This window comes from Myotis brandtii, unplaced genomic scaffold (assembly GCF_000412655.1).
Source record: "Myotis brandtii unplaced genomic scaffold, ASM41265v1 scaffold453, whole genome shotgun sequence".
NCBI lineage: Eukaryota > Metazoa > Chordata > Mammalia > Chiroptera > Vespertilionidae > Myotis > Myotis brandtii.
The window spans coordinates 839,967-853,789 of NW_005367314.1; the positions used below are offsets into that span (position 1 = coordinate 839,967).

Here is a 13,823-nt window from a genome sequence, read left to right on the forward strand (position 1 = left end):
CTTTATTGATTTCAGAGAGGAAGGGAGAGGGAGAGAGAGATAGAAACATCAATGATGAAAGTGAACCATTGATCTGCTGCCTCCTGCACAGCCCCTGCTGGGGATCGAGCCTGCAACCTGGGCATGTGCCCTTGACTGGAATTGAACCTGGGACGCTTCAATCCACAGGCGGAAGCTCTATTCACTGAGTCAAACCAGCCAGGGCTTTCTGTACATTTTGACTAAAATCTGTCTTCAGCTTTTTCTCAATAAACTGTAATGAAGACTCAAGTTACTTTTAAGTATTTGGGGTAATAAATAGATTTTTACTTTGAATGTGATCACGCTGAGGAAGGGCCCTATAGCAGCTCGTCTTTATGTGGGTTACATGTATGTCAACATCACTGTATAAACTAAGTGTGAGAAAGGGCTGGCGAGGAGCGTGGACCTGGTTGGAGAGGGGTGTTCAGGAGAAAAACAAGTAGGGGAAGGAAAACTCTCATAATAGTATGAAGAAATCAGGCTCAAGTTGTCCATCAGACTGTCCTCAAATACTAACCTCTGTCACTTATGGAGCAATAACAATCATGAATGATCCACGAGACCTCCGATCTCCCCTCAGTAAAACAACCTCCTCTTGTTAAATGTTGATTCCTGGTTTTCTCTATGGTCAGAGCAGCAATGCTGACCCCTCTGGAGAGGCTGCTGACCACACTTTACAGGGCATTAGGGGACTCCTTTTGGCAGTTTATCTGGATGAATCCACTGTCTTGGGGGCTAAAGGGAACCTATGAAAGAACAACCCTCCTTCCTCGGGGTGTATTGAAATCATTAACAAATTACCGTAGGTGAGACGTTATGTTAGAGCAGAAAGAAGTGAGTAGACCCCAAATATCACCATTCAGGGTATTTGAGGAAAGAACCGTTGAGAGATGTTGGGAAGGAGGCAGAGATGCTCCCAGCCTTTACTCTACAGCTCCAACTTCCCAGCTATGAAAACAGCACAGCTGGGCCTGGAGGCCCATGGGGACCAAAGAGTCTGCCCTATCCCCCACTCTGTGGTAGGCAGTTACACAGACATGAGCAGAGCAAGGACACTGGGCCAGGTATAGAAGGTCACCAGGGCAGAAAGGCCCGGTGCCTAGCAACTGGGAAAACAAGAACCTTCCTCGGCACCCCCTCTCCCCCAGCATAACCTTTCCTTCCCTAGCATATTGCTGCTCAAGCGGTTTAGACCCCCTGAGAGGGGGAAGGAACAAGGGGACTGGGGAATAGCCCTGAAAAGCATTAGCCCCCAGGACAATGAGCTTCTGATTTGCATCAAATACATCTAGGCCTCACTTGTGTTTCAGCTCCAGACCCAGAAAAGCAGCAAAACCAGACAAGTGACATCATGGCTGCCTCAAGACCAGCGGCATTAGACTGACTGACTAATGATCCTCAGCCCTGGCTCTGACCAGTCAATGGAGACCATGACCCCGAAAAGACACACCTGGGAAGCTGATCAATATTCTACTGAGATCCTCCCCTGGACCACCCCCAGAATCCCACCCTTAGAAACTCTTAGGATGGAGGACAAAGAGCACTATTTCACTTTCTTGAGCACACCCACATCTTTCCCTCCTCTTATTTCCCCAGATGTGTTTTCTTTGCCCTTCATACTCCTAAGCTCCAAGGGCCCTTCTTTTGCTTCTATAACTTGTTTCCTGAGCCCACACAGCCCAGCTGGCTTACTTTTTCCATGGCTCACTTCTTCTACCTCTGTGACTTTTTAAATAAACTTTTGCTTGTATTTGAGTCTTGACTCTGAATTCTTTCTTAACCAGAACTCAAGTATTGAGATTGCTAAACCAATAACATTCTGGTGCCATTTTGCTGCTAACAAAGGGAATGGGAGCCCCACCGAGGCACCCTGGAGCAGCTGGGCCACCAACAAAAACCCACTTCCAGGCTGCTTATGGAGGTGGAGGGTGGCAGTAAGAACAACTCTTATTTATGAATAAACTGGTAAAAATTCAACCAAGTAAATTTGAAACTTTAATTGGCTTTGTTAAATGATTCATGAATTGGACCACATCTCATTTAGCAACTAGAAGGGCTCTCTGAGGATTTATTACAAAATGGAAAGTTTATATAGGAAGAAGGGTGGGGCAAGGGAGCTATTAACACCAGAAATTAACAAATTATTTTTAGATCAGGACCTCTCCTGGGGGAAAGTAATGGCAAGGATTTTATCATGCAGATTACCTCTTCTTTTAATGGGGCCTGGAGAGGGCCCAGGTACAGAGTACATTGGTATTGACCAGAAATTTTCAAATTGGTTGATAAAGATTGTTTCTGAGAGAAGTTAAACAGCAATTAAGTCAAGTATTAAATCTAGATTTGGCATTACAGGTTTTAGCACAAGAGAAGCCATTTGGGGTCTGTGGTTGTCTATTTAACAAAACTAATAGATGATTTTTCTTTTATTCTAAGTGGAAGAAGGTCCCTATGTGATACACAGCTAAAGTGCCAGTTAAGTACTGCTTCCCCTGATGCAGCCCCAGTTTATATTTGTTTTCATAGTGAAATTACTAATTGTACCTGGTTCACTCTCAGAAGTGTTCTAGCTTGAATTGAAAATTATTCCTGTTTATTTTTCTTTCTGCATCAAATATATTTTATTCAACTTATATGAAGCTGAATAAGCATTAATTAATCTACCCTGCATCCCTCAAATGAAAATAAAGACCACGGTCACTGTATTGCAGCTAAAACCCAGGAAAATGATATTCAATTTGTGACTCAAGAAATGTTGGCCTCCACTGGTGAGACTGATGTCACTGGCCCCAGAGAAAAGATATGAACTAATAATATATTTTAAAAATCTTGGCTGGAACCTAAAGATATACAAATGTTTTCTTCTCTGTTCTCACTTTAATATCATAGTTCAACAGTAAAATTCTCTGTTTTAAATGATCACATTTATCTTACACCCTCTTGTATTTTGTTAGATTGTGACTTCCTCGGGGTCAGAGAGCTTTGCTGCCAGGTTCTATGTTGCCACAGACTCAGTGCTCAGAGACCTTTGTAAAGGGAGCTGAATTCTTCCGATGATTTCATAGGGATTCTGACCTCCTAAGATTACATAGGTATCTTCAATTTATTTTAAGGTATTTAGAATCAGAGAAAGGTTTTCTTGTTGAACATGTCTGCAGAAGTTCTCCTCAAAAATACTAGAATTGGTGCATAAACTGAATTCCTAAAGTTTCCCATCACTAAAAATCTGATTTCATGAATATCACTCCAAATATCATCTAAGGCAATAGCATGGATCTTTTTGAGACCCTCTCCCTTCTAAATAGCAGAGACTGGCCGTCCCACAAAAAGTAGTGTAACGCGATGGGGGTCACATGGTCAGACCATTAGCCTCGGGGTCCCGGGAGATGAGAATCCAGCTGTCGTACTGACAAGCCATGGGAAGCTGCTCGCTGTCTAGGAATTGCCGACTTGTGCAGTCAGTATCACTCACCAAACTAAAATCTTTTCAATGGCTTCCCACTGCCTCTGGGATAAGGTCCAAGATTCAAGTTCCTAACATGCTACGGAACCCTAAATGACCTATCCCATTCCTTCAGGCTTATCTCTGTCACTCCTACCTCCACTCTCCTTTATTTCCTCACAAGGCCCAACTTCAAGATGGTTCCCCTGACTGAGCAAAAAAGAAAAAAAAAAAAGAGAGAGAGAGAGAACTCTTCTCTAAGTACTTCATCTGTACTATTTACAATCTTTTTCTTAAGAAAACATTAACTACTCAAAATATATTAAAAATGGTCTTCCAGCCCTAGCCTGTTTGGCTCAGTGGATAAAGAATCAGCCTGTGGACCGAAGAGTCCTTGATTCTGGTCAAGGACATGTACCTAGGTTGCCAGCTCCTCCTTGGGCCAGGCCCTGGTCAGGGTGTGTGCAGGAGGCAACCAATTGATGTGTTTCTCTCACATCAAGATTTCTCTCTGTCTTTCCCTCTCTCTTTCACTCTCTCTAAAACTCAATAAAAAATATCCTCAGGTGATTATTTAAATAATAATAATATTAATAATGGTCTTCCATGTTTTGTGAGAGCAGTACCTCAGAAGAATTTTTGAAGTCCAGGGAACAATTTTTTAACCCTTTTGTTTTGCAGCCTTTGACTGTCTTGATTCATCTTGGTTTTTCTGACATCTTCTCTCCCTCTCTATCTGCCTTCTCAGTCCCATTTGTAGGATATATCCCCATCCCCTAAAGCAGAGGTGTTTATCCTTCAGAGAACTAAGGGCTCCCTTTAATATCTGACATAAGTGATGGACCTTTCCACAAGAATAAAATTACATCTAAAAACACCACCAAAATGTTGCAAAAAAACCCCTTAGAATCCTACCCTAGCTTGGCATTGAAGTCTTGCGTCAAACAGTCACACCCGGAAAGACTGCACCTTAAATCTCTATTTCTGACTTAACATGCTCATTGTTGCTCTATCATTTTTCCCCGACACTTCAAACACTATCTGTGTTGTAATAGTAATGATGATGAAGAAGATCATAATGATGATAACAATTGCTTGCATTTAGTAAGCGCTTGCACCAGGCTCAAGTGAAATGGATTACATCTATCATTTGGTTTACTTCAATTTGACTTAGCACCATGACTTGTGAGAAGCAATAGATCACAGTGGTTATAACAACAGGAGTTTGGAGTCAGACTGCTTGCATTTGAATCCTGGCTCTCCTGCATATTAGCTATGTGACTTTAAAGCAAGTTACTTAACGTCTGTGCTTCAGTTTTCTTTGCTTGTAAAATGAGAATAATAAAAGTATTTTAACCTCAGAGGGTTGTTTTGAAACATATATGACAACAGGTGAGAAGCACTTAAAATTTGGTAAATATTCAATAGCCTGCATCTTCAGTCCAGGTCTCCTTCCAGAGCTCCAGGTTGTCATGTAAAATTTTCTCTTGACGGTTCCAGTGAATTTTTCTACAGGCACCTCACAGTCAATGTGCATAGATTCAAAAATACTATCATACACCCAAAACCTGCTTCTTCACCCATACTTTCCATCTCATTGAATCTGAAAACTACTTACTCAACCACCTAAGCCCCAAACTTGGGTTCATTCCAGATGAAGTTTCTAAAACACAAAAGTGATTTTGTCCTTCCTCATTCTTTAATGAAAATCCTTCAGCGGCATCTCGTTACTTAGCATGCCTGCGTGACCTGAACCCTTTCACTTCTTACTACCCTGTCTCTCTCTGCAGATACCCTATTCATAGCCACATATGCACCGAATGGTTTTATACTTCAATCCATGCTCTACCCCCTAGATTAACAAAGTTTCCTCAAGAACTTCCTTCTGATCAAGCTTTTCCAACAGCCCCAAATACCATTGACCACTTCCTTCTTCTCTGCCCTCACATTACTTAGCATATAGTGCAAGAAATAAAAGAACATTTCTTGCACTCATTTATATGTCTGTCTCTTCTCACATTTTGCTCCCTATTGATGAAAGCTTACTGGAGATATAGAAACCCTATAGTAAACCTAGTAAAGCTCCTGAATTATATGTCATTATCAATAAACTTTGAATGAATGAATGACTATCCCATAAATTTTATATATGGTGAATTAAAGCACAGAAAGGTTAACTCGTCCCAGTGACTCAATCAGGATTCATATCTTGTCCCTTTGGTTCCAAGTCCACTAGTTTTGCCTTGAACAGCTGGGGTGGCATCCCATGACAGTTAAGCCCACAACCTCCTGGAGTCAAATCCTTACTCTGTCATTTTTTTGGCTGTGAACTTTGGGTAAGTTACTGAGCTTCTCTGTACCTCAGTTTGCTCATCTGAAAAAATGGGAGGAATCATTTATTTTACATGACCTTATAAGAATTGAAATAAATAATCTCTATAAAATACTTAGCCCATTGTCTGGCACATATCAAATACTTGATAAATGTTAGCCATCACTATAAAAACACAGTTGCATTTTTTTAAAATTGTGAAAATACCATAATCTGTAACCATGATTTTTTAAAATTATATACTACCCAATGATTTAAATGGTGCCCATTCTTTCAACCCAAATTACCCAAAATAGGTCAAATCATAAGTTTCTGTTTGCCTTATAAATTTCAATATAGGGTTATGTTACTTAGCCATGAAGATATCTTGGTCAGCATTTCGTTCTTCACACACATTTTTATTTTCAGTAAATTTTTCTTCTTTTAGAGATAAATCCTTTGGCTTGTCATCTTTACTCTGAATTATGCACTCGCCACGCTCTGGTATTTTCTTTTCACAGCACTCTTTAATTTTGCTAGAGATAGAATCTTGTTTTGAACAAATATGACTCATAAGCTTGCTCTGTAAGAATGAGAAATGACTTTACTTACCCAACTTTGTTGGGACTGGGTTTTCCTTCATAATGAAATGCAAAGCCAACCATGAGCATAGCATCTGAAATTGCTTCGTTTTGATGGATATAATTTATTTAAATTTTGTATTAATTTAATACACATGAAGTATCAAATTAAAACAAGCTTTTTTTACTCAAGATTTTAGATGATATAACTATGAAAAGTAGACTCTATTATATAAATTCACATTTATTATTAAATAGTAATCATTTAAATACTTTAGCCCTACTCCGATATATTGTTATTTTACATTCTATATGTAGCTTCTTTCCCATAAGAGTTTACCTGCGCTTCAATAAGAACCACCAAAGATATGTTACTTTAATATCTATAATCCTAGATTTCTTCCTTGTGTCCTGAAACTACATTGCCAAGCACATAGTAGAGACTCAATAAACATTTGGTAAGTAAAAGAAATAATGATAAACAAATGAACCACTATAGTAGCTACCAGATGCAGACTTCTGAAACATAAGAAACTATTCTACTCATTGTTGTCATTTTCCGATGGATATTATTAATTTGAAGCTGTTCAAATTATCAAATAATGTACAAAATAAAAAACCTATTCTAGTCCCTCTCCCTGTCCCTCATCCCAATTCTGATCTCCACATAAAATTGTGAAAATAAGACAGGGATGAAGTTATCTTATTTATGCATTAGTTGGATAATTTTTTACAAGCTAATCTGGCCCCTAGTTCCTTCTCCAGACTTTCCAGAATGAGGCTGCACATTGTTTCTACTCTCTGTTGCAGCTTCACATGAACTCCATTGAGTGCCATAAAAACATCCAGATCTCTCGGACTTTGCTCAACCTCTTCCTCCTGCCTAGATTCTTTTTCTGTGACTTTCATGCTCACTGAGGGTGAAGAATGGAGTGAAGCTCTGGGTTGAGGTGAGAAGTGGAATGGGGGGTGGAATCATGTTTTCCATAAACTACATAGAACCAGAGAGCCAGTCTTTGCAGACATATGCACCTCTCACCTAAGGCCATTATCATTCTAGGCAACACATATCTTATTATCTGAAATTCATTTATATTTTGAATGAACTACAATTCAAGTTCTCTTATTTCTCTATAAAGGCATCAAAGAAGATATTAAGATCCCTTTGTCTCAGCTCCAAACTTCAGAGAAAAATCTTCAATTATATCTTAATTCAGTACATTATACTTACTATTATAAAATCCACATTCCCATAAACAAACAATATAACATTAAGTAGCTAATGAGAGAGAGAAACATTGCCGTGAGAAACATTGATCAGATTGAACCCACAACCTAGGTATGTGCCCAGACCAGGAATTGAACCCACGACCTTTTAGTGCACAGGACTATGTTCCAACCAACTGCACCACCTAGTCAGGGTAGAATGTGCAATATTAAAGAATACTTCAATCTGGTGTTAATGAATGTTCACAAGTTCTATATTTATGAAGTTTTATGTCAAACACATTTAGCCAAATAATATAGAATCTGCTGAATAATCTAAAAACAATCCCATGTATTTTTTAAAAAATGTTTTTGTGGGCATATTTTTAAAAAAATATATTTTATTGATTTTTACAGAGAGGAAGGGAGATGGATAGAGAGTTAGAAACATTGATGAGAGAGAAATATTGATCAGCTGCCTCCTGCATGCCCCCTACTGAGGATGTGCCCACAACCAAGGTACATGCCCCTGACCAGAATCGAACCTGGGACCCTTCAGTCCGCAGGCCGACGCTCTATCCACTGAGCCAAACCGGTTAGAGCAATATTTTTTAACATTTTACTTTTTTATTATGTTTATTTTATGTATTTATCTAACAATCTATTAACATTCTCATTTCATTATGATAAAGTAGCCACCTATTAGTGCAACTTCAGGATAAAAAATAACTGTAAAATCACTATCTTTACTTGGTTTTAGAGAATATTTACCCTGCCACGGATGCACTGCACAGCATCCCCTTCACAGCATCCATCATACTTGGAAGAAACATCTTCTAGAATGGAGGTAAGTTCTTCAAATTCAGTCTTGGGGAATTTTTGACTAAGTATAGCAATGTATCTGGAAAGAGAATTAATAAATTACTAAAACATCTTGAACAGCAAGTAAGAGAAGAGGGAGTTATTTGATGATACAGTATAAGTAGCTGCAAAAAAAGTATTGGTACCCTTGTTTTTTCACAGAAGTCTTTACCAAATAGCTGTTTATACATTGCATGACCTGCATGATAACTTTGAAAATCCTAGGCTTATAGTTGAGTCCTATATCAGGACTGGGGATAAAATGACCTGAGAGTTGTGCTCTGTCCCATAATTTTTGCAGCAATGCTCATCGTGTTAGGACCACCACTTCCAGTTGTGAGCCCATGGTCAGCATAGGTAATCCATCACAGACCTCTCTCTTGCTGATGTACTTGAAATCTCAGAATTTTCTCAAAACATTGCACTAGCACCATTAGTAATTGGTTAGGGCAAGCAATTGAGATAAAATGTATCTATATAAAGTAGTCTTCTAGTCATTAAGGTCAAAGATGGGTAGATATGTTAAATTAAAGCATTTGGAGGATTTAGTTTCTAATTGGGAGCTCTCAGACCAATTCAGATTCTCAACTAACCATAAAATATCTCAGAACTAATCCTCTCTCTTTCTGGGCTCTCCCCACCTCCCAAGTCTTTGTTCATCCCGACATAATGTCCTGGTTCTGAGTTATCCATATAGACTGAGGAACTAGGGAGAGCATAAATAAAAAGTCATCAACGATTTAACAAAAATGGAACACAGACAAAAAAAATACAAGTAGAGACAAGATACATATAATAGCACTCACATAGATTTTAAGACTGTCGGTCCAAATCTCAAATATGCCCCACACACATTTTTTTGAAAAGAAGAGAATGCTTTTAAGTATTGTATGATAGGTACTGCCTGAAGAAGAAAGAGAAAGTTCCATTGAATCAAGAGCGAAATCCCACTATTCTCTTATCTCATACCTATATGTCAACCAAATTATTCCAAAGCTTGCTCAGAAATTTAAAAAAAAATCTATGAGATTTTTTTATTGTAGTAAAGTTACATATCAGAAGAAATACTCATTTGAGACACATTAGAAAGGTGAGGTCAGTCTTTCTGATAACTAAATTGCACTTGGTGGGAAGGTGAGTCATGCTGTGTGCTATGAGCTTCTTCATCTTTACTGAGATGAACCCGTTTTGGGGTTAGCTAAGAGAAATTTTGCCAAGGATAGAGATAAAATGTCAAACTTTACCCTGAATAATTATTCACTAGGGCTTTCTTGCAATTTACAAGTAAGACAAAGCCAAAAGAAGACCCTGGAAATGGGTGATTGTCTGTCAAGGGTCTCAGGAAATAAGGACTTTTAAATCAGAGCAAGTGGTCAATGGGTTGAAAACCGGTGAAAGTAGGAAGAGAATGGTTATAAATGGTTACAAACAACTATTTTGCTATAATTTAATTTTCAGTAAAGATCTGTGTTGGGTGACTCCTTATCCTTATCTATGAAATAAATGGAATACCTGCCTTTATTCGAAAGCAGTTAGCTTTGTCTTGTTCTTCACAACATGTTTTAGCCATCTCCTCAATACGACCCATGACTGTTAAAAGTGTAGGAGTGAAAACAAAGGGATTCCTTCTGGAAACTTCATAGATATAGCTATAAAAGAAAAAATAGAAAAGGAAAGAAATGAAAGAATGGTAAACAATAGAGAGGGAACAATAGAAGGGAAAGGAAAGATAGGAAAAGACAAGAAGATCAAGTTGTGAAAAATGAAAGTACAAGAAAGAAAGATTTCTCATTAGAGGAGTCTTCAATATAAGGCAGTGTTATCCTGTCTCCAATAAAAGTATTTTATGGTCTTATCATTGAATTGCCAACTCTAAAATGAGATTGATGATTGCAGTTATAATCCTGAACACAGATATGGCTATTGCCCTTCCTCCCTATGCTGCCAGATGGTCAGCATCTCTTCCTTCCATGTTTAAAGAATAGCTACCTAGACACACTCCATCTGAGATTCAGGGATCATATTCACTTATGTTCAACCAGACTTGTGATTTAGGCTTCAATGAGTACACAGAAAAAGTCTCTATTTCTGTAATTACTGCACTACTAAAACAGATTTTTGCTAAACAATTATTGATTTCATCTTTATTCTCAGTAGAAGCTGTACCTTCCTTTGGACGGCAATATTATTTCCTCCACTAGCAATTTTTCACCATACGCATACTTCTATTCTAGGGTCTATCACATTAGAAAATACACATCATAAATGAAAGGATCTTGAAAGCAGGTTTCATAGCTTATGTTTATATTCTTAACACTGAACACAGAATCTGACACACAATAAACACTGAATGAATTAATCACTCAACAAGCACCACTATATTCCTTTGAAATAGAATATTATGTTCTTTAACCTAAGAATATTTCTTCAATTAGATCATTTTTTCTATTAAAATTAAACTTACTTGCTTAGAAAAGATTCACTGTTATTTTTATAAGCCTGGCATTTCACTTCAGGATCCAGAGTAGGGAGAGGAGGTAGAAATCCTACATCAGCTTTCTTATTAAAGAAGAAACAGAGTCTTCTTTCAAAGCCACCCTTATTGCAGCAGTGTGAAAAGTTGTGCTTTTGTGGTACCCCCTCCATAGCACATATTGCTTCTTGTAAAGCCTCATTCTGGACAACAGAGAAGAAAAAGACACTTTCCATTCAGTGTATAGTTTCTCAACATTTTGAGATGATGCAATGATTAGTGAGCATCACCCTTTAAGGAAAATATTGCAATTTTCCCAACATCAGCAGCTAAGGATCTTGACCCACACCCTTGACAACCATCCCTTCGGCAAACTTTCAGGATACTTTTTCTATCGTATCCTGAGGCTCTCTAACCTCTTATTTTTCTTTTGCTGCTTATATATCCCTTGCATAACAGCCTTTTTCCTCCTCTCCCAAGGTGATGAGGTATTGATAAAGTATTTAGTAGAGGTGTTTAATAATACTTTTTAAGATATGCAGATGGTGATTTTATGCGGGAAAAGCCAGGAAAAGAGGGTGTGATAGTAGAGTTTATATTGAGAGAGGCAGCTAAGGAGGGTACCTCCATACTTCTGTGAGCTTTGCCAGGCTTCTGGCTGCCCTGCAACTTTATATATACAGCATGAACTGCAAGCTCATGGTCAAGTCCTCCTGTGCATCATACTACAGAATTGCATCTCTCCTAGGAAACTACCTTATCCTAAGTACCAGGCAAAGTAAAATGAGGGCACATAGTATCTTTCTTTAAAAATTTTCAAGCCAAAAATTCTCTGTGTTGACAAGTAATCTTATTTATTTATGAAATGGAAAGAAGTTACTTACAGGTAATTTTGAACACTGAGGGAGTGTTCTGTTGGCCAAGCATTGATCTCTGTATTCTGTCATGTTTTTTGCCAACATTTCTACTTCCTCAAAGGATGCCTCCTGAACATATTGAGCAAATGTAATGATGGTGCTGCAACAGTCCACACAGAGTACACAATGATTACCTGCAGAATTTCCATGTATGTCCAAAAAAATCATGGGAACATCCACTTGTTGACAACCTCAGGAAATTATCAAAGTGTGAGGTTACAAATTGTCCAACTTCTTGACAATTCAATTACCTCATCTGAATTTTATGATTAATACTATATTTACTTTTTATATGGTTTCTATTTAATTAAATTACTTTTAAGAAGCATTAACAGTTCTGCAGTATATCAGATTAGATTATGATAAATACCATCATCATCAAAAAGACTTTAGAGAAACTCACATATATCCAACATTGTCCTCTATAAATTTCTGGGTAATATTAAAATCATCTGAAAAGCAAAGATATTAAAATTATTAAATATCCTGATATTTTTAACAGTTTCCCAATAACTATATAGGTCATTTAAATTCACAAAGTACAAAATAGAGAACTAATGGTAGAAAATATTTTGGTATATTTAACAAGAAGGAAAAAGTCATATGAACCAAATATGGGATCTTATTCACAACTGATTGTGTGTTAAAGATACATTCATTAAATTGAATTGACTTGAATTAATCTCAAACTGACCAGACTTTAGATTTGCCATTGATGGCTTGCCAGTCACAAATGCCAAATACAAGCACCACTTTCATGTTAAGTATTTATCATGTAAGACTATAAAAGTAATGTGAAGGTAAACTGATAGGTGATGTAATATTACAATAGAGCCAAACAAGAGCTGCCATGGAATGCTGATGGTCAGTAGGGTTTACAGTGCTGGCCACACATACTTATTTAGGTGATCTCTGGACTAGTCTTAGATCATTGATTCCCTCCCAATTAGCATAATCCAAGCACATTTATATTTGTTCACAATGACTACTTTTACTGAGTTCTTACTTTTACAAAATATTGAGTTATACATTATGAGGCAATCAATGATGACCCACCCTTGGACATCAGGTTCCTAACTACTCTTACAGTACAAGTGATTCATGAACATGACTATGTATAATCCAATTTAAAATGTATATACAGCATACTGGTTAGATAATCATATACTTTATAAAGCATTCCCCCCAATATTTCCAGTACCCACCTGACACCATGCACAGTGAAAGTGACAAGAACTATGTCAAATAGATGGACAGAAGAGTGAATGAGTGGATAGAAAAATGCAAAAAAAACAACAACCAAAAACCAAAACAAAACAAAAAACAAAAGCAACAACAAAAAAAGTCTTTTACTGAGAAATCAACAGGACATGGATTTTAGTAGGATAATGGAAATACAAAGGAAAACACAGGTGCAAAAGATATCAGAGACAAAAATCAGAACTCTTGAACAAGTTGTTACAAGGGGCAAATGAGAAGGAAAACTCAAGAACTCTCACTCTTGTTCAAGCCCTGTGACTGGGTTTCACTAGCAGGCACTGTGGGCTATCAAACTGAGTAAGACACAATCCTCCTCTTCAGACCATTATGAACATTATATGGCCATCAAAACACTTACTGCACCTTTGTGCAAATTACAAAAGGCTACTCCTTTCAGGCCAGAGGAATTACAATAAGACACCTCCTCTGATCAGATGAAGTTCAAAATTTTCCCCTTTGGGTAGAAGAAATATAAAAGTCACCCTTTCCTCCAAAAGGGTACTTCCTTGGCCAGGCTTGTGAGCAGGGGGATATACAGGTTTGGGGAGATTTAGAAAATATATAGTTGGAAGAAGCAGGGTTCAGCATACCCAAAGGTTTTTCTACCCGGCTGGAGATATGTTGAACAACTGAAGATTCCAGAAAAATCCCAACTCAAATCTAGTGTTCACTGTTACTATACACTATACACATTTGTGATAAATATGAGTATTTTCAAATCTAAATTATATCTCCCGGCAATACTTTCTATACT

The 13,823-nt window shown here is 37.7% G+C and overlaps 1 protein-coding gene across 1 annotated transcript in view; it reads right to left on the reverse strand.

The window, feature by feature from the left end:
* AFM (afamin) overlaps positions 1–13,823 on the reverse strand; it is a 34,641-nt gene that overhangs the window by 20,464 nt on the left and 354 nt on the right. The window contains exons 2-8 of the mRNA XM_014546607.1: positions 12,213–12,261; positions 11,777–11,909; positions 10,884–11,095; positions 9,932–10,068; positions 9,226–9,319; positions 8,330–8,459; positions 6,143–6,354 (exon numbers count right to left, since the gene is read on the reverse strand). Of these exons, the coding sequence (XP_014402093.1) occupies positions 6,143–6,354; positions 8,330–8,459; positions 9,226–9,319; positions 9,932–10,068; positions 10,884–11,095; positions 11,777–11,909; positions 12,213–12,261 (967 nt within the window). The remainder of the gene's footprint in view (positions 1–6,142; positions 6,355–8,329; positions 8,460–9,225; positions 9,320–9,931; positions 10,069–10,883; positions 11,096–11,776; positions 11,910–12,212; positions 12,262–13,823) is intronic.